We start from the raw sequence: 26,293 nt of genomic DNA on the forward strand, positions 1-26,293 counted from the left end.
TCTTTTTCTGCTACACTTGCATTTAGTTTGCAGCAATTCTTCCCTGATTTTTCATAATCTGTTTAGAATCATATCATCCTCATTAATTTGAAGACATTTGAAAACTGGCCTCTTTCATTCACATCCCTAGATCTGAGTCTAGGAGCACCTTAGAGAACAATAAAGACAATCAGAAGATTTGCATTTTGGAGGGAAGGGAGATTGGATGTATCCTGGACTAGGTAGGGACCATAACGTATGATCTTGGACAAATAGAGTTATTTGTGTTGTTTCTCAATTAAAAACAGCGAATTATAAAACCTGTCTAGTTATTTAACATGCTGGAAGAACCAGCACTGGAACCAGACTGGAGTGAGAAGACATTACAGGTCACATTTACAAAATAAATTAACTTTTGTTCTGTTACACATGTGCCTCCTGTGTTATCCTCAGTCTTATATAGCCCTCTACATACTCTATAGGCCACAGAGAAAAGGGGTCTAGATTTGTCGCTGATATGCTCTCTGGTACAGGATTAAAGAATCCTATGCTGCGCGTGTTTTTTAAAAAATCCACTTTACTTCACAAACCTAAAGTTCATGGTGGACCTGATATAGTAACATAACAGGAAGGTGTGGGTGGTGAGGTAAGTCACAACTCTTCCAGCTTGAGGGACTTGTTACTGGCAAAGATCGGCTCCTTGCTAAAGGACTCCCCTGTTTGGGTTTTAGTTGGGGATATTTTTGTAATAATTGTAAATATTTCTGAATTTTAATTCTGTATGTTGATTTTACTGCTGTTACCCACCCTGAGAGATTTAGATGGATGTGTTAGAAATAAATATCTACTACTACTACTACTACTACTACTACTACTACTACTACTACTACTACTACTACTAGGTATAAACTAAGATAACAAGAGAATGGCCTGGATCCGGGGTTGTGTCAACTTTATTCCCACTTTTTGCTGCTTGCTTTTAACTAATTACCAGAACGTTAATGCTTGTATCCTATGACTCCTGAATCTACCTGGAAAACTTTGTCAATCTGTCCTGGAAGTCCAGTGTTCACCTGATCCCTGCTATCCGTTTGCTTGTTGACTCCTTCAAAGAATTCTAAATGATGAGGAAACAAGATTAATTAACAAATGCTGACTGCTGAATTTGAGAGAATGTTTTTTCTCCACATGAGTGCCCATGAAAAATATCACCTATCAGAATACCACATGTGCTGGGGAACTGTGCAGATGAGACCACAAAGCACTCTCTGAGCTTGGAGGCAAGTTAACTATACCTCATGTCATCAGTGTTTGAATAAAATTGTTTTTATCATTTGAAGGCTTTCCTGGTAACAAAAGTCTGCTTCAACTAATGGCATTATGTCACTGGACAGCTATAAAGTGACTAATGAGCTTCAAAACATGGCTTCAGAATGTTGTAGGCCCAGGAGCAGAAGATAAAACATAACAAGTGACATAAGGTACAACATAACAACTGAGCATAGGCTCAGCATGGAGGTGGATTCAGAATCGGAAAACCTATTATTATTATTATTATTATTATTATTATTATTATTATTATTATTATTATTCCATTTATTTCCCACCACTCCCTACAGGCTCGTGGCGGGTAACAATAGTCTTAAAATCCCCCATTAAAACCCCCGTTAAAAGACTATAAAAATACCCAACACGGCGGAAAATACCACTCTCCCCTACCCGAACAAGGGCATTGGGGGATGGAGGGTGATGATGATTACTTCAAACCCCCCAGGGGGGCAATGTTCTTCCTTGCCAATCCCAGCCTCAACCATTGACCTGGCGGAAGAGCTCCGTTTTACAGGCCCTGCGGAACGCTGACATCCAATTAACCCCCCAGCCCAGCCCATATTCTGAGGGATCACCCAAAGTGGCATATTCCAGGGCCATATAGGTCAGTGGTCCCCCAACCTGCGGTCCGAGTTTTGGAATAAATATTTATTTAGAACATTTATATCCCACTTTCCCAGAGACCTACTTGAGGTGGCTCTCAAAGTAAAATATAGTACAATTATACTAGCCCTCATTCGGTCTAAACCTGCTTGTGGTTTCAATTATTTCACTGGTCTAAGGTAAAAGAGAAATGTTGCTAGGTATGGTAATATTGATGACATCACATTCTGAACGCCCATCCTGAATTGTTCCATGTAGATGTTAGCAAGTTGCAACCCTTCCATATTTCGTAGCACAAGGGTTATAAGTAGGAGTTTCCCATCACAAACATCTGAAATGTTCCTACTAGGCAGGACTTGGAATCTATCGAAATAGCTGAGAATGTCCTGAGAGAACTGTGACTGACCTGAGGACACTGAGCTGGCTTCAATGTGGCAGAGTGGGAATCAAACCCAGTTCTCCAGATTAGAGGCCTCTGCTTTCAGCCACTATCCCACACCGCCTCTCCCTCGGCTAGGGAGAATCATGTAGTTTCATCTTGAGAGTAAAATCCTTTCTGTGAATTTTCACAGCCCTCCAGTTGCTCCCTAAGTTTCAAAATAAATGTTTCCATTCTCATTTCAGGGATCTTTCTAGAGCAGCCGAGCCTAGTTTGTCATTCTAAGGTGGACATTTTTTGCATGACTATCCCTCTGTAGAGAAAACACTGCCTTGTTGTGCTTCTGTTCTTTAAAAACGTCAGAGCAAAGCAGCCAGCCTACCTGTTTGGAGCTGTCTGTGTCTTCATGAAGCGCTTTTCTTTTTTCCCATTCATCACCCTTACTCAAGTCTCATCATCCCTAAGTGCATCACATCTGTCCACAGTGACACCGTTGTCTGCAGTCTGGAGTCTCGGTGACATGGGCAGCTATCATCACTCGACCACAGCAGTCAATTCAGACACATGCCAAGACAGCCTAAGGAGAGAATGGCAGGGAAAAGACTCATCTCTTAGAATCCAACAACTGCAGTTCAGAGGAGAATTTCGCCCAACATTGTCTCCAGCAGCAACTAGGTTGATACGGCTAGGAAGTTCACACAAATGGTGATGCCGCTGATGGCGATTGTTGGCAAACTCCCTCTGCCTCCTTATGAAAAAGACAATTTCCGGTTACTTGTTCACAATATCTGGCAATCCAGACATGCCTTTTCTGTAAGTGCATGTGTGTGTTTATTATTTAGGTCAAATTTAGTCTACCTGGTATATCACTAGTAGGCAAAATCATGATGCTCTGGCTCACTTACTTTAGCCATATCATGTGATCCAACTTAATGGAGAAAGCAGTTATGTTAGGACTGGTCAGTGGTAAAAGGAAACCAGGTTGACAAAGAATGCGGCATTTAGATATGATTGAAATGGACACCGGCCAGAACATTACAAAACTAAGAGAAGCGGTGCAAGATCGAACATCGTGGTGACAGGTGAGCCTGAATGGCTAACGCCATCATTATCCATCTACCTGAGTCCTGACCCAGAACTTGAGGTGGGTTTTAAAGGCAGAAAATAAAATAAATGGAAGGATAAACAACCAGACAGCTGCCCAAGCCTCCTTTTGGCTCGCAGCGTCAGCATCTACATCTCTCTTGCCAGCACCTTCGGCCAATTCCTTAGGAAAAGCTCTGACTCAAAACTGGAAAGTTCTTAGATGATGTTCCTCACTACATTACTAGTATACTGGCAGATGAAGATGTGAACAAACTCCATCGAAAAGCTTTGTGAGGGGCTGAGAAAGTTTAATCTCTGGTGAGACGTTCTCTGATGACCCCGTTCACAGATATTATTTGATGTTGAAATTACTTGTGTGATGATATGCATGTGTGAATCAGTCCCTCCACCCTGTGCGAAGCACTATTCTACCAAGATCAGCCCCAGCTCTATTTTCACCTACCTGGCCTTGTTTGTATTTGGGCGTAATGTTGTAATTAAGAGCAGCTCCCTCTCTCAAGCCATGTGGTACCATTTGGCAAATTCTTGTCCGGATCTGGCAGGATCCGGCTGTCCCGTTGTGGTTTTGAATTTGCGCATGAAGGCAGAAAGGGCCCAGCAAGATTTGAAAGATGAACTCGCGTTTTGTGCCATGTGTATTTTATCGCACCTGTTCATAAGTCGCAGCGCCCCCCTCCCCTCCACTTATTTCCTTGCAGGGAGTTTTTCTTACAACACTGTTTTGCTTCCTGATATCAAATTTGGAACTGTGGATTGGGAAGAGAATATTGGCGAGACCAATTCGGATCCAGGTGGCTAATCTAAAGTCACACATCAATGGCTGGGGAGGGGTGCTTTGTGACTAAATTAGTTTGGAGTTTGGTGCACAGTGATGGCTGCACCTGTTCTTCGATCCTACGGTTTGAGGGACTGAGGCCAAAACCCAGCAGTATCCAGGTAGATGATGCTGTTGTGTCTGTATCCCACACCCAAAGCAGGGGAAGGGGGAATGAGAACAAAATTTGCAGCCAGCCTTTTTCAGTGGGTTGTTCAAGATTCCTTGTGGAGGTTTCCCCCCCAAAAAACCATTTAAAATGCACATGACTCCCCCCCCTCTGGTCAAGGAATTGCTTTCTCAGATAACTGCCTTATTTCTTGCAGTTTTAATGATGCAGGGGGTGGTTACACTGACTATGCTCACTGTAATAGTGAGAGACAAATAGTGAGGGACTCTTCGGAGAAAAGTGGATAGTTAAAAACTAATCATTTTCCTTGTCCCCGAGCCTTCCCAAATGAAACTTCAGGTAGCTGGAAGCTTAGACAGAAAGCCCCCGAGGTTGCTTTAGGCATGTTGAAATGGCCTGGTAATGGCGTTACAATGAATATTTTAAGTTGCGCAAGGGTGTCTCTGCAAGCGCTAATGTGCCTGTTTGCTACAGATGAAGTTTGCATAGGAAAGTCTGTCAAAGCTGCTGCTGCGTCTGTGGATTTTTTGGGGGTTGGGAATGGGTTTTTAAACTGGATCTAAAATAAAGGGGTGGGGTGTGGGTGTGCGAGCGTTTTCTGTGCGCAGAGTGCCTCTTGGCATGTGTAGAGTGCTTTGTGCCCCCTCCCCTCCCCTCCCCGGAATGAGGCTTCCAGGAGTCTTTTCCTCCAGGCTTCCTGTTCTCCAAAGGCGGCATTCCTGCCTGGCCTCGACGCGTGTCTCCAAGCGGGGGAGATGGAAGTTACTTCAGACAGCTCCGGCAGTGGTTCGGGCCAGGCTGAGCTGGGCTGTCTTCCGGCGCCGGGGACGTTTCGGGCGGAGCGCGGGCACGCCTGCCTCCCTGCACCTCTCTCGGCGTCCTGCACATCCCCTGGGCGAAAGCGTGGCGAGAAGCGCGCGGAATGCGAGGCGGCGCCCCCTCCCCCCCGCCCCCCCCCCCCGCCGCCCCCTCTCTGGCTGGCTTGTTTGTTGTGCGTGTCAGCGCGTGGGGGGAGGGGGGAGGGGAGAGCCGGCGGCTGTCGGGCTGAGCGGCGGAGTAGTCCTGCCAAGAGTGGCAGGGGGAAAGTGCATGTGCTACGGCATGCCGCAGACGCCCCCCGCTCGCTCTCTTGCCTGCCCGCCCGCCTTCCCTCCCTCCGTCTCTCGCTCGCTCGCTCGCTCGCTGCCTCTCCGCGAGGCTCCCTCGGTCTTCTCGCTCTCTCCGCCGCGCTCGCCAGCCTCGCCTGACGCAGGCAGCCAGGAAGCCTCGCTAAGCGGCCGGCCGTCGGCGGAGCGGGTGCCGACGGGGCTCGGCGGACGATGAGGAGGGGCCCGGCGAGCCTCCGCGCCTAGCCCCCGAGCGCCAGCCGCCGCGAGCCAGCCAGGCTGGAGGCGCGCGCCCAAGGGCCAACGCGATCTGCCGGCGGCGGCGGCAGCAGCAGGAGGTCGGTCGGCGGAGCAACTGGCAAAGTTGGCTTGAAGTGGGACAGGCGGCGGCGGCGGCAGCGGCACGAGGCGGCGGCCACCACCTTGCGGGGCGGGGGGGAAAGTTCCCGGGCGCGGCGCGGGGGGCGCAGGCAGGAGCCCCCGGGAGGCGGCGGCGGTGGAGGCGGCGGCGGCGGCGGCTGAGGATGGGGACGCTGCGGGATTTGCAGTACGCCTTGCAGGAGAAGATCGAGGAGCTGAGGCAGCGGGACGCGCTCATCGACGAGCTGGAGCTCGAGCTGGACCAGAAGGACGAGCTCATCCAGAAGCTGCAGAACGAGCTGGACAAGTACCGCTCCGTGATCCGGCCCGCCACCCAGCAGGCGCAGCAGCTGCCGGGCACCGGCACCCTCCAGGGGGAGCAGAGGACCAAGAGGCAGGCCATCTCCGCCGAGCCCACCGCTTTTGACATCCAAGACCTCAGCCATGTCACCCTGCCTTTCTACCCCAAGAGCCCACAGTAAGCCCGGGGGTTAAGCGTTGTGTCCGTGTGGCGTCCCTGTGGCGTGCTCGCCCTCTCCCCCCCCCACTCCACCCCACCCCCTTGTATGTGTCTCTCCCTCTCTCGCCCGCGCCGCCTCGCGCCTTGTGGATCCCCCTGCGCTGCCCGCCCGCCCGCCTGCCTCCTGCTTCCCACCGCTTGCCTGCTCGCCCGCAGAAATTGCCCCCTCCCCGCGCCGTTTCGTGGCCCCGAAGCCTCGGATCCCCTCTGGGCTGCCCACATTTCCAAAGCCACCTCCAGCCAGCGGCACACGGCCAGCATTCCAATGCGTCTTGACCAGATATCCAGGCGACCCCCTCTCCGAAAAACAGAGTTCCTAGAGTGTTAACATTGGGAGGGGGGGAGGAGCTAATTCTGTCTAATTTTATCCCCTTTCTCTCTCTCTCTCTCTCCCCCACCCCCAATTACCACAGCATCTTTAGACTGTCTCTTCCATGTGGTGTGCGTTTCTGTCTGCTTTCTTGTGTTTGTTATGGTTTCTGCCCAGAATTTAACTGGGGAGGATGGTTGAACAGTGTGGATTCCCGAACACCAGTATACAAAAGTGTGCTCATTCCATCAGCCAGGTCTTAATTTACTTAGAAAGGAGGCTCTTCTTCTTCTTCTTCTTTTTTTTTGGGGGGGGGGGTGTTGAAAGGTCTTTTCCCCAGGCTCTCTGTTAGCGTGGCAGGCAAAATTATTTTGCGTAGTTTTCTGTTATTGTTCTTGGGGCTTTTTAGCTGTGCCGTAGATCTGCCAGTTAGCAGCTTTCTGTGAAACTGCTTGTGCCTTTTCCTGCAAAGATGTCTTGAAGCTGATGGTTGGTGCTATCCTATGGCAGATGTAAGAATGTGAGTTTCAGGTTCCCTGCTCCTCTGACACTTTCTCACTCCGTTTCCTAGGGAGAACAGGAGGGCTGGAAAGATTTCTGTATCTACTCCAGTGCCCTGCAAAAAAAACCCCAAAACCAAACAAAAAACAATCATCAAAGGGGCTTTGCTTTTCTCCACCTCAGTGCCCAGAAGTTTCTCCTCCTATTTGGAGGAGTGTCAGGAGCTTTCCCTTGATCCCTCACCCTCAAATGTTAGCAGAAGGCTAACTCAGGTTAGCAGAAGGCTTTGGTAGCCTTGACTCTTTTATCTCATGGCTTGTCTGTTATTATGTGCAAGTCTCATGTTTGTGAGGCTATAACACAGCAGCAGAAGAGTGCGGCTGCTGCAGACCAGAGCTCAATATCTAAAAAGAGAAGTGCCTTCTGGACTCCGTAAGCATGGTGAAGAAAAGACAGTAGGCACATGCCCTGCACTTTGTTCTCATTGGAAGATTTTAGGACTAATCACTTAATATGATGCCCCCCCCCACCCTAGTAATGTGTTTTCTTCTTTAGAGTTCTTTCAAGAGCTCTAGTTGTCCCATCCTGTCACAGTATGATAATTTAGCTGCTGCCTCAGCTCAGGAACTTGAGGGAAATATCAGGATCTCGCTTTACCTTAAGCAAGTTAAATGGCACTCAAGGCAGTTTGAAATTCAAAAATAACAAATTATTTTATTTAACGTAGAGGGGAAAGGTCGGTGAAATCAACAGTTGAAATTTCTGAGGTAAAACCAGTACATATGCAGATTTTAGCTCCTGTATTTCAGGCTAATGAGAGCTTTTAAAGCTTTTCGCAGTTATTTAAATCTTTATGTTGACCAGCTTTTGTTCCAGTGTTTTCCCAAACACTCTGTTACACTTTTGGTTTCCAGAAGGCTCGCATGCTCTTTCTAGTACCCAACCCCCTTCTCTTGAAACAATAATTTTTGTCTTGAATTTTTAACTGACTCTTAAGGTCTCTAAAGGTAGTTTCTAACCACACCTGACCAGGGATCTCCTTACTCCTAAGAGCTAACTCCCTGCTTGACTGGTAGGAAAATTCTCTTCTCACTTGAAGAGCTATCATCTTTCTTTAGCCTGAATGGGAGTATCTGTCTAACTACCCACTCATCTTTGTCAGCTTTCGCCGGTTCTCCTGTCTGTGTTAAACTGCTCTCAGTCAGGGTTGAATTTTGAAACTGTCTGAACCCAACACTTTCAATTTAGGGCTGAAATCAGACTGAATTCTCCTCAGCAGCCACTTCAGAGGGCTTTCTCTGCTCAGTTGATACTAACCAATCACATCTCTTAAAACAACCTGGCATTCAAGGCTCTCCATTTCTAGGAAGAATTAACCCTTCACAGTCCTTTATACAGCACTTCTATAAGTGTTTAAAAGTGCATGTTGTCACAACTAGCATATAAAAAATAGATGTTATGAGATCCTTTTTCTGCAGCAATGTGCTGTTCCTTGAAGTGTGTGGATTAGTGATGTGTATTCAGCAAAACCAAGGCAAAAAACCCTGAAAAAATATTTGGGGGTATTATTTAAGCTGATTAAGAGCCTCTTGTGGCGCAGAGTGGTAAGGCAGCCATCTGAAAGCTTTGCCCATGAGGCTGGGAGTTCAATCCCAGCAGCCGGCTCAAGATTGACTCAGCCTTCCATCCTTCCGAGTTCGGTAAAATGAGTACCCAGCTTGCTGGGGGGTAAATGGTAATGACTGGGGAAGGAACTGACAAACCACCCCGTATTGAGTCTGCCATGAAAACCCTGGAGGGCGTCACCCCAAGGGTCAGACATGACTCGGTGCTTGCACAGGGCATACCTTTACCTTTACCTTTATTTAAGCTTGATTACGGATTCTCTGATTGGCTACTGGTATAGCTGAGCCTGAATAAAAGTTGAACCATTCAGCTTTTATTTGGGGATATTCAGGTATATGATCAGCCACGGTGGTGGAAGCTGAGAGCTCTGCACCTCCTTAGCGGTGGCCGGCTACTCTTACAGCTTAGTTTAAACTGAGCTGCAATAGGAGGCAGCCCAAAGTCAGCTGGGGAAGTGTGGAGATTTCAGCTCCTGCCACTACAGCTGATTTTCTCAGGTCTGCATGCAGTGGTGAGAGATCTCCCTATTTCACAAAGACCCTGGGGACAGCTTCTCCTGTGGCATAGTTTAAACTGTGCTACAGGAAAAGCCAAGCTAGCCCCAGGGTTGAGCCAGCTTTTTAAAAATCATTCTTCTCCTCATATCTTCTGGATCTGAAAAAAATGGGATTTCTAAAAAAAAACCCAACCCAGATCCAAATACCATACCAGTATTCAGAAATTGGCTTTCTCTAGTAGACCTGAACCACCATCCCCATTTGTTGTTTTTGCTTTTTTCCCACACTCCTAGTGGTCTGCTCCAAGACCCCAGTCTCCTTTGGCCCTTCCCATTGGTTCTTCCACTGGTATACAGACAAAGCACTAGGAAAGACACCTCAGGTTTATGCTGGCACTAAATCTGTCCTGTGGCACAGCATCTCCCTTGTAGGATTCCCTCCTCCTCCCTTCCTCTCATCAGTATTTCATCTTTCTCATATGCCTCTTGGAGAAGTCTCGTTTGCTTCATATCTTTGAAAGCCCATGAAGGGAGGGTGGCAGTTTGGTTTTCAGAAAGACCAAAGCAGCATTTAAGAGGTGTCTCCAGCTGACATTGTATGATAGTGTATGTACACCATAACAGCTTAGCTAATTGTGAGGCAGTGCTTCCAGAGAAGTAGGCAATGGGTGATGATGGTAACCAAATGTTGTGGATGCAGTTATTTTGAATGGATGTCATGCAGCAAGATTCTGTGTAATACACTAACCTGAATGCAAGTTCCACTGCTCTCAAAAGGGCTTCTTCCCAAGTAAGTGCATTTCACTTTGCAGAAGAAATCATATATTCCCAGGAAACTGCTATTAATACCCACATACAAAGAAATATGTGGTGCTTTCAAGATTTTTCATTTAGTTTCAGATGCCTACTGGAGAATAAAAAATATTCATTCCCCTGGTTTAAGGGAAACGTTTGATGCAACATAAACTGCAGTCTTGAGGACACATATTAATCTTTTAATAGGTTAAATGTATTCAAGAATATCTGTACATGATCACATTCCTTCTCCTCCAGATAAGCCAGTCAACAACTAACTGCATCACCCCACCCCCTCATAAGTATCACTAATCCAGAACAAGGTCTGAATTGAAGGAAGCCACCTTGACTCTGTGCAGTACCAAACAACATGTGATAAATAATCTTGAAATTTCAGCTTTGGTTTATTATTGGCGTCTTCCTGAAAGTATCCTGGCTGGTTGTGGTTTGGAAAATAATGCCAGTCTCTATGGGTCTTTGGTCCAGCTCTTCTTGAGCTGTCCTTTCAGAATTGATGAGGCTCTCCCCACACTATTCTGGCTCGCAGCCTGGATACCTGTTAGGCATACAAGTTTAGGACTGAGTGTGGCAACTGTAAGGGAATTCGCCACAAGCCAGAGTCAATGGTTGCCTGATTGCTCGGCTATGGGCAGGTGGTGGCTTTAGTTTGCCTTAACTTGTATTGAAAAGCCCCTGGAATCCACATTGTCAAGATCAAACAATCTGCCACGTAGATTCCACATTGAGGTGGCCATACTCTAAGAGGGGTGCTTTTGGGCATGTCAGTCATCCTGTGCTGAGGTTTTAAAACAGAGTGAGACAAGGATTGCTTTTAATTTGCCAACATGAAAAATGACTGAATTGTAAAGCCTCACAGTTAGCAAATGCAGATATCTTCTCACTTCAGTGTTATGTTGGACTGAAAGTACAGAAAAGGTAACATTTCTATTGAAAGAAATGCTCCACTTTACATTCCATGACATGACTATATTAGGTACATTGAAACTCACGGAGATTGCACCTTCCAGAGGAGAACCAAAACATGATTTTCAAGATCAGGATAACGAGAGAACTGCTGGGAACCCTGGATGTACCTGTTAATTATTCTAGCCTTTTATACTCAGGTTTGAATAAGGGGAAACCTTGTAAACTGCACTTCTTTGTGTTAGCTGACAGGTTTGTGGTATCCTGTTGGATTTATGGATTTGCTTCAGGGCGATACAATTATCAGGCAATAAAATGCAAGAAACTACAAAAATTAGAGAGAGGTTGTGTCCATGTGTTTGAAAGGGAAAAAGAGGTAAAACAATACCTGAGAAATACAATCTTTTCAGATACATTACAGGCAGCAACAGATAGGAAGGAGCTGGTGAGTGGTTGGACATTCAATGCTGGGAACTTCTTGGTTTCTGACATTCTGTGGAATGAACAGAAAAACAACAATTGTTTGCGTGACAAAACATGCATGATAAAAATACTAAGCTGGAATAGAGCTTGTGAGTCCCACAAGACTCTTATTTGGAGTCTTGCCCTGGCTTTCCTGAACTCTTTCCTCTCTGTGGTTTAGAATGTCTTCAAAGGGAAGGAAGCCCTTTTCTCCCAGGGTTTTTTCCCTCTTCATAGAGCTGACCTGTCTGCCCAGAAAGGACATACTGAAAGGACAGTTGTAATAAATCTTCCTTTGAAGCTTTTAAATAAATTTAGGGGTAAAATCATCTGTTCTTGTTTCACACTTGCTGTCACAAGTTTTGAATGGAGAAAGCTAACCCCATGAAGAAGAAATATAGCATCTTTCACTCAGCACTTCATTCCCCTTCATGACCGCCTTATAAATCTTCATGTATTTGGTGTGTTAATCATGAAAAAGCTGATCAGGTTGGCTTTTCTTTTTGGCTTTGTTTTTGCTTTTTAAATCGTGGCTTGTGTCAGAATGCACCACATGGTTTTATTTATTTTTAGCACCCAACGGCTGTTAACACAGATATCTTTGCAGATATTGGTCCACTTTTAACATTTTTAAATACAGCGTTCAAAATGAAACGCGCAGTGTCTAGAAGACACGTATAAATGGGAGAGATCTTCTAGAGATAACCTGGACATTTTGTGGCTTTCTCTGTTAGAGTCAGCTGTCTGCCCTTCCAGTGTCCTGTTTAGCCATCTGACTTGGTTGAGTCCACTTGGAATGTGTACAGACGTCAGAACTTGTCTCCTTGAGAGTTAACATCTGGAATCTTTGCTTTTGGGGATGGCTCTTTCCCCTGCTGAATGATCCAGAAGATGTCAAGAGAGGGGGACCAGTTTTACACCAGAATGTCTGATGTTTATTAACAGCAGTTTTCTCCTTTCCAGTATGGGTAATTAGCTGGCAAATGACATCAGTCTTTCTCCTCACTAACTTGGAACTGCATAGAGTTAGCAGTCTGGATTTTGAAGGGATAGCTATACTTCCACATGGGATAGAGGACTCCTGTTTGGCAGGGAATAACACTTTCCATTCTTGTTGCTTTGAAAGGTTTTCCCTCATTGGAACAGCTATCCTTACATAAGCATATGTAAGGATGGCTGTTCCAGTGAGGGGGGGGGGCTTTCAGAGCAACAAGAATGCTTGGTGTAGCCAGTTTGGTGTAGTGGTTAGGAGTGTGGACTTATAATCTGCCATGCTGGGTTCGATTCTACCCCCCCCCCCACGTAGCCAGTTGGGTGACCTTGGGCTAGCCACGGCACTGTTCTGACCGAGCAGTGATGTCAGGGCTCTCTCAGCCTCACCCATCTCACAGGGTGTCTGTTGTGGGGAGAGGAAAGGGAAGGTTGACTGTATGCCACTTTGAGCCTCCTTCGGGTAGAGAAAAGCGGCATATAAGAACCAACTCTTCCTCTTCTTCTTCGCAGCAGCAGAGCTGACCAGCTGCATAACAGTATAAAGAGGCAAAGGTTTATTTTCCACCGTGATCACTAGGTAATTTTGCAAATTCTTCTAACACCGTTTGGAAATGGCATCTGATGTCACTCATCTGCTTCTCTTAGGCATAAGTGATAAAATGGAAATCTGTTTGACAAGACTGTGGTGCGTAGGGTATTCTTTCCCCTCCTTATAACAAGATGATGGTTGTGGTTCAGTTGTAACAATGTTGTCCCAGGAATAAGTCCCATTGAGTGCAGTGGTATAAATCACAGCATGCAACTCCTATCACACAAATAAGCATCCATGAGCTATCACTTGCCTTCGTCTCTCTCCTTTAACATTAGAGCTCATTCGGTGTGCTTTGTTGATTTCCTGTTATGCAGAAAAGACATAATGCATTGTCAGGAGAGCTGGCAGATTGGTCAGACGGCTAGGAAGTGAATTGGCTCGAGAGCTCTTGCAACCATTTCGTAGGTTAGGAGTAGGTGCCCGAAGAAGGGCACACAAAGTATGATGGGATCCCAGAGCTTCCTGCAACAATGACTTTGGAATTATGAGAAGAGCAACAGGTGGTTAAAATGTTTTGTACTACCCATTTCTGTTCCAGCTGACCTATCAGGATGATATGCATCCTGCCACATAAAATTCTAACCTGGATGCTGTGGAGAAGGTGACATGAGAAGCAGTGCAAGAACATCTGCTTGGTCCAACCTGGCAAGCAAGGCTTGAAATGGGCCACCTCAGATGGCTGGACTGCCTGAATGGCTGAGCTGGCTGTAGAGCAGGGGTAGTCAACCTGTGGTCCTCCAGATGTTCATGGACTACAATTCCCATGAGCCCCTGCCAGCAAACACTGGCAGGGGCTCATGGGAATTGTAGTCCAGGAACATCTGGAGAACCACAGATTGACTACTCCTGCTGTAGAGGGCATAGATGGCATCTCAGGATAACTAATATTGGGTCCTTGGGACTCTCATCAGAATATGACATGTTCCTTGAGGAAAAGGAAGCCTTGTCAAAGGATAGAACTATAACAGAATGTGCAGCATACAACTCAGCTGCAGAGAGCAGACTTCCATTCTGTACGATATCACACCGAAGATTCATACTCTGCTACATGAGATGTAATGTGCAATTTAATTCACCGGCTTGTACAAAGGATGGCTGCAGTTGATTTAGTCACTTCAAAACATGTTGCTTTGCCAATACTTTTCCATTTAAGGAATTCATTCACAAAGGATGCACTTAAAAAAAAATCAGGCGCTTTTTGAACAATGTAAGAGCGGGACAGTGGACGAGTTAGTACAGCTGAGGGACGTTTTGTATTGAGAATCTACCTTTAGGAACGGCTGGCAATCAGACTTCACAAAGTTTTAGCGATGCAATTTCCAAGGTAGCCATTTCAGGCGGTTGCAGCCAAAACAAGACTCTTGTGGCGCTTAAAGACACAAAATGCATTGTTGCGTAAGCTTTAATGAGCCAGAGCCCACTTTGTCAGATGCAGCCTGACACATCTTATGAAGTGGGGCTCTGGCTCATGAAAGCTTATGTAACACTGGCTGTGCAATCCAGTGCAGAGTTATGCCAGTCTGAGCTCGGTGAAATCAATGGATTTAGGCATAGGATTTCCCTGTAAATGCTGCCTTGTTTAAATCTAACAACAGCATAGGCATAGTTTGTGGTAACCTACAAAGGTCATAGTCTCTTCCATGAAGGAGTATGTTCGGATAATCATGAAAGAACTCAGATCTCTGGTGTTATCCTTTCCTGTTAATTTCAATGACTTTCGGAACCCTGTGGATTAAACCAAAATACAAAACTTGTCGTAATGCCAACAGCCTGCGTGCTCTTGTTCACTCACAAAAATCAAACGGATGTGGCTCAGGCTAAGTTTCTCTGCAGTCTCATGCAGAACGTCACTTTGCTGTAATTTGACAGATTTGTATTCATAACTACTTCTAAAAGAGAGAAAAAAATTCCTCAGAACAGTTCCCTCCCCCAGCTCCTTTCCCACTGTTCATTGCCAATGAAACATTTAGGACATGGATAAGATAGCCCACATATGCTCAGGGGCTGATTTAAAAGAGGTAGTTGAGATCTGTGTCCTAGAAAATTGGCTTTCAAATTGCAAACTGACAGACCCTTAACTAGAGGGCCACTGTCTGCTGCCTCTAGAATATGAATCACAAGACCCCCCCTTCCGTCTATTGAGCAGCTGTTTCCAGGTTTGTAAATGCATGTTATTTCACTGGAGACTGGCATCTTTCCTGGGCAAAGATGGCCAGAAGGAAGTGGCATCCTTCTATTGTTACTGTTGTTTGCCTATAAGGCCTGGGCATGTGTTTTTTTTAAATATTATTTCTCCCTAGTCTGCTTAGCAGTGGAGGGTCTCCACAGTATCCTAGCAACCACAGGCTAAAATGCTTGGCTGCTGGTCTTTTTGCCATCTCTCTCTTTTTTTCTTCCACTGTCTTGACTGTGCCAATGAGGGAGCAGGACTGGAGCTTTGGGGCAAGCTGCTTCAATCCTTGTAGCCGAACGGGGGGGGGGGGGTGGTTCAGCTTATGGTGACAGGACCCCCCCTCCCCCGGGCTCAGGCAACCTCAGAGATTCTCAAGGAGAGACCATTTCAGAAGCTTTCCCCTCTGCTTCGTTCCTTCCTCCTGCTCTTTTCTTAGCATCCACTTTGAGGAATGTTCAGCTGCCTTCCAGATATTTAAATGGCTCAGCGTCTGATGGGCAGAGCAGGAAAGTGACTTGCCTCTTAAGACATCCCTTCTGTTCCTGACTTTTATCTCTGGAGTATGAACTGTACACAATAAAGGTAGCAGAATATCTTTTAAAACACCTTTCTGTCCATAACACCTGTAGACAGAGGTAGGAGTGAGATTTAAAGAGCCAAAAGCAGTGCATAGTGGTGGGGGCAGGCTGGGTCCTCTCTTTGTTCACTGCTGTCTGTTCCTCTGTCAACTTTTCTGCCAGCCGACCATATACAGGAGCAGAGGTCAGGTGTAGCAACAGCCCTGGGGAGGCTAGAGTGGGAAAAGCCGCATGCAGGGGAAGTCAGAGAGCGTTCCCTCCCCCTCCAAATGTTCCCATGTCCCTCACAACTACTCACTTCTTATCCACACTGTGTGAAGTCAAACTGAATTAAATAAAAATTTTTGCTTTCTTGCTGTGACATGTTGAAGGGAAGTGTTTTTGTAATATTTGGGCAGGACAGATCACTGAAGGCAGGTCAGCGTGGCCACCTTCCATGCTACCAATTATTAATGCTAATAATCTGCTAACATTGAAAACACAAGGAGCACATGGGAAGACTCCCACACAGGATAGGATGCTCCCCCACCACTACGCTCTGAATGTCTAATGCTGGTTCTGCATATTAGGAGGCTGGTGTTAACAGTTCTTGGTCATGCTTTGAGTTATACGTTGCCAGGAACGGAAAAGGCTGTGCAGAGAGCCAACATATTCATGCAGGATTTGGAAGTGCATCAGAAATATTTTCAACGTCTCGCTCCCTGAATGGCCTAGTTCTCATTAAAGCGATACACCTGTTTTACAATATCACTTCCGACTCCAGGTGAGGCTCCCAGGATTAAATGCCCATCCCTCCCAAACAGGTTTCTTTGACATGCAAAAGTGGATGCCAGGGACATCCTATTCTTAGGCTCCCATGCTGACATCGGATTTGCTATATGGAGAGAAGGGAATATGAAAATAGTTACAGAGTAGAACTAAACCGAGTTATGCCCTTTTACACCCTTTAACAAAAATCAGTTCAGTGGACTTTGGAAAGATGTAATTCTTTGGATTTTGCTGCTAATTATGTAAACCCTCACCTATAGTGTGAAGTGGTGCAAACCAGACAGATTTTTTTCTTCAGTGAGAAATTAGGGCCAAATGGCATGTTACATTTTGCTGGGGGTGTTTGTAGGTTGGGTGAGGAGGTGTGTTCTGAGGCACACCCAGGGCCTGCTTTGAAACAGAAGCATAGTGTCTGGAGAGAGGGGGTTTAGAAGAAGAGTTGTTTTTTATATACTGCTTTTCTCTACCAGAAAGAGTTTTAAGGTGGCTGACCATCGTCTTCCCTTCCTCTCCCCACAACAGGCACCCTGTGAGGTAGGTAGGGCTGAGAGAGCCCTGATATTACTGCTCTGTGAGAACAGTTCTATCAGGTCTGTGATGAGCCCAAGACCACCAATATAGCTGCATATGGAGAAGCGGGGAATCAAACCCGGCTTGCCAGATTAGAAGCCACCACTCTTAACCAGCAGGCTCAGGCCAGTTTACAACATGTTAAAATTCTAGTTGGAATACAATAAAAGCCCCATAATGCTCTGCTTTCTTGCCATTCAACCATATCCTGGCTGTAATACCATTGGCTGCTGTTCAATACTGAGATGCTCTGGAAGAGAGAAAATTCTGGAGAACTTTGATTTTGTTTGTTCTGTCCTCAACAAGTTACAGTAATTTAACATAGAGGTAACTGTCATGAGCATCCTTGTGGCTGGGTTTTCTGGGGTCATGTGCACACTTTTTAAGATCTACATGCAGCCTCTAGACCAGTTGGTCCAGGATTATGGGCTGGGCTGTCCTCAGTATGCAGATGACACCCAGCTCTATCTCCTGATTGATGGCTGGCCAGATCTCCGCCCCCCCCCCCCCCCGAAACATTTGCCAGTTGTTTGCAAGCAGTGGGTGGATGGATCAGGCAGAGTCATCTGAAACTCAACCCCTCTAAGATGGAGTTCCTGTGGCTGGGAAGAAGGGGACAGGATCAGGAAGCACATCTCCCCTGCCTGGATGCAACTGACATCTGCACCACTGGCCAGGAATTTGGGGGTGGTCTTTGATACCTCACTATCTGTGGAGGCTCAGGTCACTAAAGTAGCCCAGATGGCATTTTTCCATGTGTGCCAGGCATGGCTACTAACACCCTACCTGTCCTCGGAATGCCTGGCCACAGTGATCCATGCAACATTCACTTCCAGACTAGACTTCTGTAACTCACTCTACACAGGCCTACCCCTGTCTTTGATCCAGAAAATGCAACTGGTACAGAATGTGGCTGCACAGGTCCTCACTAAGTCATCTTGAAGGGCCCATGTCCAGCCGTTGCTGAGACAGCTGCATTAGTTGCCGGTTTGCTTCTAGATCTTCAAGGTACTGTTTTTGACTTTTAAGACTATATGCAGCTTGGGTCCTACCTACCACTTGCCTCCTTATGCCCCCCGCAGGGCACTTCGCTTTGCGGGTATGAATCTGCTGGTGGTCCCAAGGCCCTGGGATGTGCGCCTGGCCTCAACCAGGGCTGGGCCTGTAAGATGGAGCTTTTCTTCCAGGTATCTGGTTGAAGTCGGATGGAGGGTCAGGGGTCATGTCCCCCCCCCCCCGCAAGGTTCCAGGACTGTGTGTTAGACTCTGTCCGGAACCATTGGGTGTCCGGAACTATTAGTTTTTATCTCCAACTGATGTTCATTGTTGACCATGCTGATCCCAATTGCTTTGAGGCACTGGGGGAGGAGTTGTGCATTTTTGACCATCATTGATTATGTATTTTGGGGTTTGTTAGTGATTATGTTTTTGTAGCTTTTATGATGTGAGTTGATGATGTTTTATGCTATGTTTTATTGTGAACTGCCACAAGCCAGCTGTGCTGGGAGTGGCAGTATTGAAATAGAATAGATAAAATAAAAAATAAATAATGAATAGGGTCCTAGTGAAGTTGAAAAACACCTAATCTTCATGATCTGTGCCTCCACTGAGAGAAAGGTATTGAAGATCACACCCAAATTCTCAGTGGTGCACCATATGCTGTTAGATTACCCTCCTCTGCCCACATGCAGATCAACCAAGAGTGGAAACAAAGGGAAACACAGGACCCGTCTGCTGTAAAGAGGACTTCATTGGGACCAGCTGATGTCTTGGAACAAGCACATGTTGTGGAATTCCACAGATCTGGGCTCAAGCTTCCTCCTGCAATCCTGTTCCCTTTTGCCATGTGCACAGACAGGGCCAGATATACTCCCACAACACCCACATGCCACATGTCTCATTTGGGTAGAGGCATGCTCAAGTCTTCCCCTTGGGTTGGAATGAATGTTTAAGACCTCTGCTGCACAAGAGTTTAGGTCTTGCGTTGGCTGGGGATCTCATCTGCCAAGTAGCGAATAGTGCAGCAACACACAATGACACATTTACAGGAAGACTTCCTGTCACCCTCTCAGTAGCTTAGCTTCTTGGAAAAGGGTGGAAGGGCATGGGTTCAAATCCTACCCAGGCAGAGTACACCTTTGGTCAGAAACAGGCCAGCCAGCAGCAAAACAAGGAGCTGGCTGGACTTGAACTTTCACTTTATCAACTTGGGAGCAGTCCTCTAATTGCACACTGTACTGGGTTCATAGGAATGAAGCTTAGCATAGGGCATTAGGATGCCCCCTGTGGCCCTGGCATTGACATCAGCTGTTCATGTCATGTAGAGCACTGGTCCCCAACTCCCGGTCCAGCGACCGGACACGGTCCGTGGATCAGTCGGTACTGGGCCGCGGCTCCTCCTCATCCTCCTCCCCGGCTGCTACCCTGCCACTTTGCCGCCAGCTAACCTTTGGTGCTCTCCAGCAGCCACCATGGCTGGGGCTCCCCCTCGGTGTGACACTGTGCAGCTGCTGCTGGCAGCAGCACCCCCCCAGTGGGTGGCAGGAAGTCAGGGGCGCCGGCGGGAAAGCAAGTGGAGCAGGGGCTCAGGCGATGGCAACGTCCCTCGGCAAAAGACTACCCCCCCCCCGGGCCTCAGTAAAAATGTCAAGCGTTGACTGGTCCCGGGTGCTAAAAAGGTTGGGGACCACTGATGTAGAGTAAACCACAGTGCATTGAAAGCATAGTCATGACATATCCCAGGTCCCTGAGTTGAGCATCTCATAGGTATTGCTACCTGGAGAGGGTCTGAATATTTTTCATCACTGAACATAATCTCTAAGATCAGTTGCTCATGCTGATTGCGAGTCTCACACTTCAGACATTTTAGCTGGCAAGCCCTTGTGCACCATTGCACAGCTGCAGACTGGTGGTTATTCCCTCTATTATTCATCCCAGAAATCCTTGTACACCTTCCTCATCCCTCCACTCTCTGCCATGCAGGCTGAATGGTTTATAAGATGCTGGCAATGATTTTTTTTTTTTGGGGGGGATCTGATTATCCTGTCTCTTCCCCATGCACAAGCATACAAACACGGGATGCCTCCCTGCAGATGTGTATCCCACAATGAAGACTACTGAGGTTAGTAATGGGAATCAATCCCTATCTTTCCAAGCCCAGTATAACCGATGTAGACTACACACTGCTTGAATAGCATCTTGCACAGAGGTGTGAAAATGAGGCAGGTGAAAAGGGTTGCCATGCTTTGGAAAGCTGTACTGACAGACCACAGAGTTATCAATGAGATTTCCTCATCACTGCATGCCCACAAAGGGGGCAACTGCATGGTCCAGTACTGGTCTGTTCAGCATCTTTACCTGCTGTGAGAGCTGGGCTAGAACAAGACAATTTCCAGCCCCATAGCAGAGAAGTTACATGCACAGTGTTTACTGCAGTTCTTGGTTGGGATTTGGGGCAGGGAAGGACATCAGTGGAGAATACTGCTTTGGAGTCCACCCTCCAAGGCAGACATTTTATCCAGGGGAACTGATCTGTGTTGCCTGGAAATGAGCTATAGTTCCAGGGTATCCTCAAGGCTCCCCTGGGAACTGGCATCCCTAACATCTGGGGTAATAGTGAGAGACTTTCAGCTTCCGTCTGGAGGTTGGGCACCCAAGGGTTGAGTGCAGGGTGCATCTGTAGTGCATCTGTAGCCTTTGGGGTCATTTCTTTGGGGTCACATGGACATTTGAGGAATCACTGATGAATAGAACTTGCAAAAGCATTGCATGCATTGGGGAATACCAAATGATTCTAAAGTAGTATCTGTGTTGTTAAATCAGTAGTGTTTCATTCATGCATTCTGGCCATCATTCAGTATTTAAGAGCTGTATGTGCTTGTGTGAACTTGCCTGGGTTTAAGCTGGCTCAGATATATACTTTCTTTCTCACGATGTAGAGAATGTAATGTGATGTAAAGCTTGGTGTAATGACATTGGTGCTTTCCCATTAATACCTTTTCTTGTGTCAGTCTGCAGCTATACTGGCCAAATTGTTTAGCATTTCTTAGAACTGGGCTGTGTAGTGCTAAGACATTTGCAAAAGTAGCTGAGTTATTCTAGATCTCTTCTTTTCTGTCTCCCGACTTTCTTCCTGTCTTTCTGACTTGCTGAAGTTCATTTCTACAGATATTTTGCCCTTTTAAGGCAAAAAGCTTGAGATCAGTGCTGGTCTCAATTTTAAACATACTGCACTAGCAGTGACAGAGTACCAGGACATTTTTAAAATAAGCTCTCTCATTTCCTCCCTCCCTCCCCGGCAAGCCTCTGGCTTTCTGTGGAAGTCACTGAACAAGGAGGGTGTTGCCAGAAGCCCTGATCAGCCAGGAGAAACAAAGCAATGAGACGGGAATGGATTAGACAATCGAATGGGCGCAGCCCGGCCCCGATTCCCTCTCCCCGACCTGCCGCAGTAAGAAGCTTCCCGGGCCGCAAGCTTGCGGCCTGGGAAGTTTTTTACTGCGGGGGGGGGGGCGGGAGAGGGAGCCGCGGCCCGGCGCCATGGCCTTCGCGGCCCGGCACCAGGCCGCGGCCCGCAGGTTGGGGACCACTGGAATAGGGTATTCAGAGTCTTCTTTCTTTTGTTTATTAGTGAATGTATACAATTAGGGATGCTGGCCTCCAGGTGAAACCCGTGGATTCCTGGGAATTATAGACTACAGAGACCAGTTTGCCTGGAAAAAATGGGTGCTTTGGACAGTGGAATCTTCAGCATTGTACCCCACTGAGGGCCCTGACCCCTTCAGGCTGCCTGCCCAAATCTCTAGGAGCTCCCCAACCTGGATCTAACAACTCTTTCCTTTCTTTGGAAAGACCTGGCAACCCTGTATACAATACTGGAGTAATAAGTGGGGTGAAGCATTTCAAGCTTCTGCTAGCTATATCCAGTTCATTAATCTAGACACCAGGTGGGTGTGATGGTGAAATGTAGTTGGGTGCCTTCAGCTTCTGAAAAATAGTATGGGTTGGATCTTGTCAACTTTTCAGCTCATTGGTCTTGACCAATTCTTGCTCCTTGTCACAGCCTCTGACCTACATGGTTCTCTCCCCCCCCCCCCAGTGCAGCTCCTGTGATGTCTAATATAACCTTATTGGTGTTCAAAGAGGGAAGGGACTTCAATGGTATGGTATGTAATGTCATGGAGTCCACCTACCAAAGCAGCCATTTTCTCCAGGGGAACTGATATCTGTCACCTGGAGGGACACTGGATCTCCTGGAGGATGGGAGCCCAAATGATTATATGTGTGCATGTACATGTGCATTACCATTTTGCTTTGTAAACCAAATTTCTTAGTGCTGGGCCAAGTATTTAAAAAACAAAATGTTGCAAAATCTTTTGAACACACACACAGCTTTCCTACAGTGGACAATCTCACAGAGCAATATATTCTCAGCAGTTTCTTGATGACAGCAGGTCTCCGTGACAAGAAAGAACCTTTGAATGTATGGATTTATACCCAATCTTTTGTGTTGCAGCTGCAAATAATGCCATCATGTACAGAGAGCCAGCTTGGTGTAGTGGGTAGGAGTGCAGACTTCTAACCTGGTGAGCCGGGTTTGATTCTCTGCTCCCCCACATGCAGCCAGTTGGGTGACCTTGGGCTTGCCACAGCACTGATAAAACTGTTCTGACCGAGCAGTGATATCAGGGCCCTCTCAGCCTCACCTATCTCACAAGGTGTCTGTTGTGGGGAGAGGAAGGGGAAGGTGACTGTAAGGCGCTTTGAGACTCCTTCTGGTAGAGAAAAATGACATGTAAGAACCAACTCTTCTCCTTCTTCTATATATTTGTTCTGATTTGACAATAGCGAAGTTCATCCAAGCGATTAGTCTTGTTCTTAAAAAGAGCATTTTACCATTACCAGTGTCTGCTAAAGCATATTAAGAATCTTAATGATATCTTAAAGGACACTTGCAGTACAATCCTATGCATAGTTACTCCAATCAAAGCCTGTTAGCTTCAGTGGACTTGGATTGTGACAACTCTACTTAGGAATGTACTTTTAATTAGAGGTTGCCAACCTCCAGGTGGGACCTGGAGGTCTTTAAGAATTACAAGTGGTTCTGAGACAACATAAACCAGTTCCCTTGGAGAAAATGGTTGTTTTAGAGGGTGGAATGTATCCCACTGAAATCCTTTTTCTCTTCCAAGGCTTCACCCCCAAATCTCTCTAACCCAGAGTCAGAACTCTATTGTTAGCTCTGTAAGAAAGTAGAATTTCACTCCTTCATTTGTGAGCCCCAGTGCTGCACAAATCCTAATATTATAAAGCATGCATGTTGGTTAATTACCAAGCCAAGACTTTTGGATACTATTAAATATACGTTTCCACCAGATTGACTACTATATTTTACAGAGGTTTTCCTCAACTTTTCTGCAGGCATGCCACCTGGGTTTAGGACTTCCAAGTTCTCAGTTTGGGAAGTATCAATCTTTATTTTACAGTCATTTAGACCAAAATTTCAGATGCACTGCTATACAATAGCAGTTTATAAAAAGGGAAGGTAATACATAAAGAAAGGTTAGAAATGCATCAGCAGTAAAACTTTATAACTTCTAAACAGTTTGGGAAGTAATATTTTCCTTCTCTTCCTGTAGCAGTAAACTCTTTGATAAGTGGATAAATGTTACTAATTGTTGCTGATATGGCCCATTTAAAGATGTAATCTAATCATTATACCTTGGGCGAAGATTGGCAAAATGAAATGCTTTATATGCAAGAAGACTGTTTAATTGAATTGCACGTATCTTTTGATGAAAAATAGGCTTCATCTAATCACTGTCGCTGACAAGGTATTATTTTAATTTGTGGTTTTAAAATATGAAAATGCATTCAGTAGACCTATATCATAGCACAAAAACATATTAGGCATAATAAGAATGACTAGCAGAATTGGGGCATTCATTACAGAGAGAAATTAATAATAAAAAATAAACACTTCCATTATGAATACATTAAAATGTCATAAATCTGCTTACGGCACTTAAATACTCTAGTTGACACTCCACTAGGAACTGCCATCAATACTCCCTTCTGTAGGGTTTATATCCTGTGGCAGGAATGTAAGGAAGATATCATAGCCCTTAAATGATAGTAGGCTTTTACCTTTTCTATTTTATCCAAACGTTGTGGTTAGAGAAACTGACATGTAGGCCATGTCTGCTATAAACTTTCCCCTGTTTGAGGAATTCATGTTTGCAACAGCAAGGCATTAACAGAAGTTCATTCAAAGGGGTTTGATATTTTTAGTTTTAGGAATATTCCCACAATGGATTTAAACTATTGAAAGTCAGATTTAGTGCATGTTTATGCCTAAACTGTCATTCTCTTTCCCAAAGGAATCCTGGGTTCAGTAGTTATGAGGGGTGGGTAAGCATTTCTAGAATAAAATTCTCAATATCCTGGCCAAAGTACAATTCTTAGGATTTTTTTTTTAAACAACCTTGACAGTTCAAGTACAATGAAGATATGTCCCAGGTTGCAAGTAAATGTAGGCTGCACCTCCTGAGAATACTTTCCTGGAGTAAGCCCCTTTGAACTTACTACTGAATAGATCTGCTTATATCTTATCCCCGTTTTTGTGGCACAGAGTGGTAAGGCAGCCGTCTGAAAGCTTTGCCCATGAGGCTGGGAGTTCAATCCCAGCAGCCGGCTCAAGGTTGACTCAGCCTTCCATCCTTCCGAGGTCGGTAAAATGAGTACCCAGCTTTCTGGGGGGTAAACGGTAATGACTGGGGAAGGCACTGGCAAACCACCCCGTATTGAATCTGCCATGAAAACGCTAGAAGGCGTCACCCCAAAGGTCAGACATGACTCGGTGCTTCCACTGGGGATACCTTTACCTTTACCTTTAATGCGGGCTGAGCATAAGCATTTCCTTGCATATAAGGAAAGAATTATGTAGTCTTACTACTACCTAAATTGACTGAAACTTTTAATAATATTCCTGTAAGTAATTTGATGACAATTAAGTTAATCAACCATTACTATTTCATTGCCTCATCATAGCTGGCCTAAGTATTGTTATGTATGGGACCGTATCTTAATCCTGTAAGATATATGCATTAAACTTGGTGGGGTTTTTTTTTTTGGGGGGGGGGAGGGAGAGAAGTTCATAGAATCATAGAATCATAGAGTTGGAAGGGGCCATACAGGCCATCTAGTCCAACCCCCTGTTCAACGCAGGAGCAGCCCAAAGCATCCTAAAGCATCCAAGAAAAGTGTGTATCCAACCTTTGCTTGAAGACTGCCAGTGAGGGAGAGCTCACCACCTCCTTAGGCAGCCTATTCCACTGCTGAACTACTCTGACTGTGAAATTTCCCCCCCCCCCCTGATATCTATCCTATATCGTTGTACTTGTAGTTTAAACCCATTACTGCGCGTTCTTTTCTTTGCAGCCAACGGGAACAGCTTTCTGCCCTCCTCCAAGTGGCAACCTTTCAAATACTTAGAGGGCTATCATGTCCCCTCTCAACCCCCTTTTCTCCAGGCTGAACATTCCCAAGTCCCTCAACCTATCTTCATAGGGCTTGGTACCTTGGCCCTAGATCATCTTCGTCGCTCTCCTCTGTACCCTTTCAAGTTGCTGTAAAACATGTATTGTTTTTGAAGGTTTAATATGTATTGAAATTGTCTTTGTTAGTGCAAAGTAGTTAGAATTTTCTCGTTTCTCAATATAGAGAGTCCCCAGAACAGGTACTAAAGATTTAACCAAAAGCCTCAAAAGTGATAAGAACACAGTCCTCCCTTTACAGTTGTGTGAGCCAGAGAAGATAAGCATAAAATAAAAATACACACATACCTCGTCCTTGGCTATGCCTTTTTAGGCAACTGCACTTCTTAATGTGCCAGTCCAGTTTACTTTCACTTTGTTAAGTGATAAGTGTTAAGACTCCCACTTACTCACTCTAGGCAGCTGGCAACCCTAGCAAAAATGGCGAAGAGAGACTGGGACCAAATGTGGAGCTGGTAGACAGGTTCATATAGGGAAAGGTGGTTCATGCAAGAGACATCTGTGGGGATTCTTTGAACCCCTGATAGCTTTTTGCTCAATCCTCAGCATTAGCCCTGAATTTTGAAATTATAAGCCAGTACACCTTGAATTTCATCAGCTTTCCCCACCTTCCTGCCACCTGG

At 45.9% G+C, this 26,293-nt stretch overlaps 1 protein-coding gene across 3 annotated transcripts in view; it reads left to right on the top strand.

The window, feature by feature from the left end:
- The window catches only part of PRKG1 (protein kinase cGMP-dependent 1), an 850,812-nt gene that overhangs the window by 87,174 nt on the left and 737,345 nt on the right, over nucleotides 1–26,293 (top strand). Inside the window, exon 1 of one of the 3 annotated variants that reach the window (XM_077350391.1) lies at nucleotides 5,302–6,285. The exons of 1 other annotated variant lie outside the window; for it this stretch is intronic. In XM_077350391.1, coding sequence (XP_077206506.1) covers nucleotides 5,972–6,285 — 314 coding nt within the window. In that variant the 5' untranslated portion in view covers nucleotides 5,302–5,971. Of the gene's footprint in view, nucleotides 1–5,301; nucleotides 6,286–26,293 lie in introns of those variants that run through there. One more of the 3 variants, XM_077350390.1, reaches the window with a different exon arrangement.

This window comes from Paroedura picta, chromosome 8, assembly GCF_049243985.1.
Source record: "Paroedura picta isolate Pp20150507F chromosome 8, Ppicta_v3.0, whole genome shotgun sequence".
Taxonomy (NCBI): Eukaryota; Metazoa; Chordata; class Lepidosauria; order Squamata; family Gekkonidae; genus Paroedura; species Paroedura picta.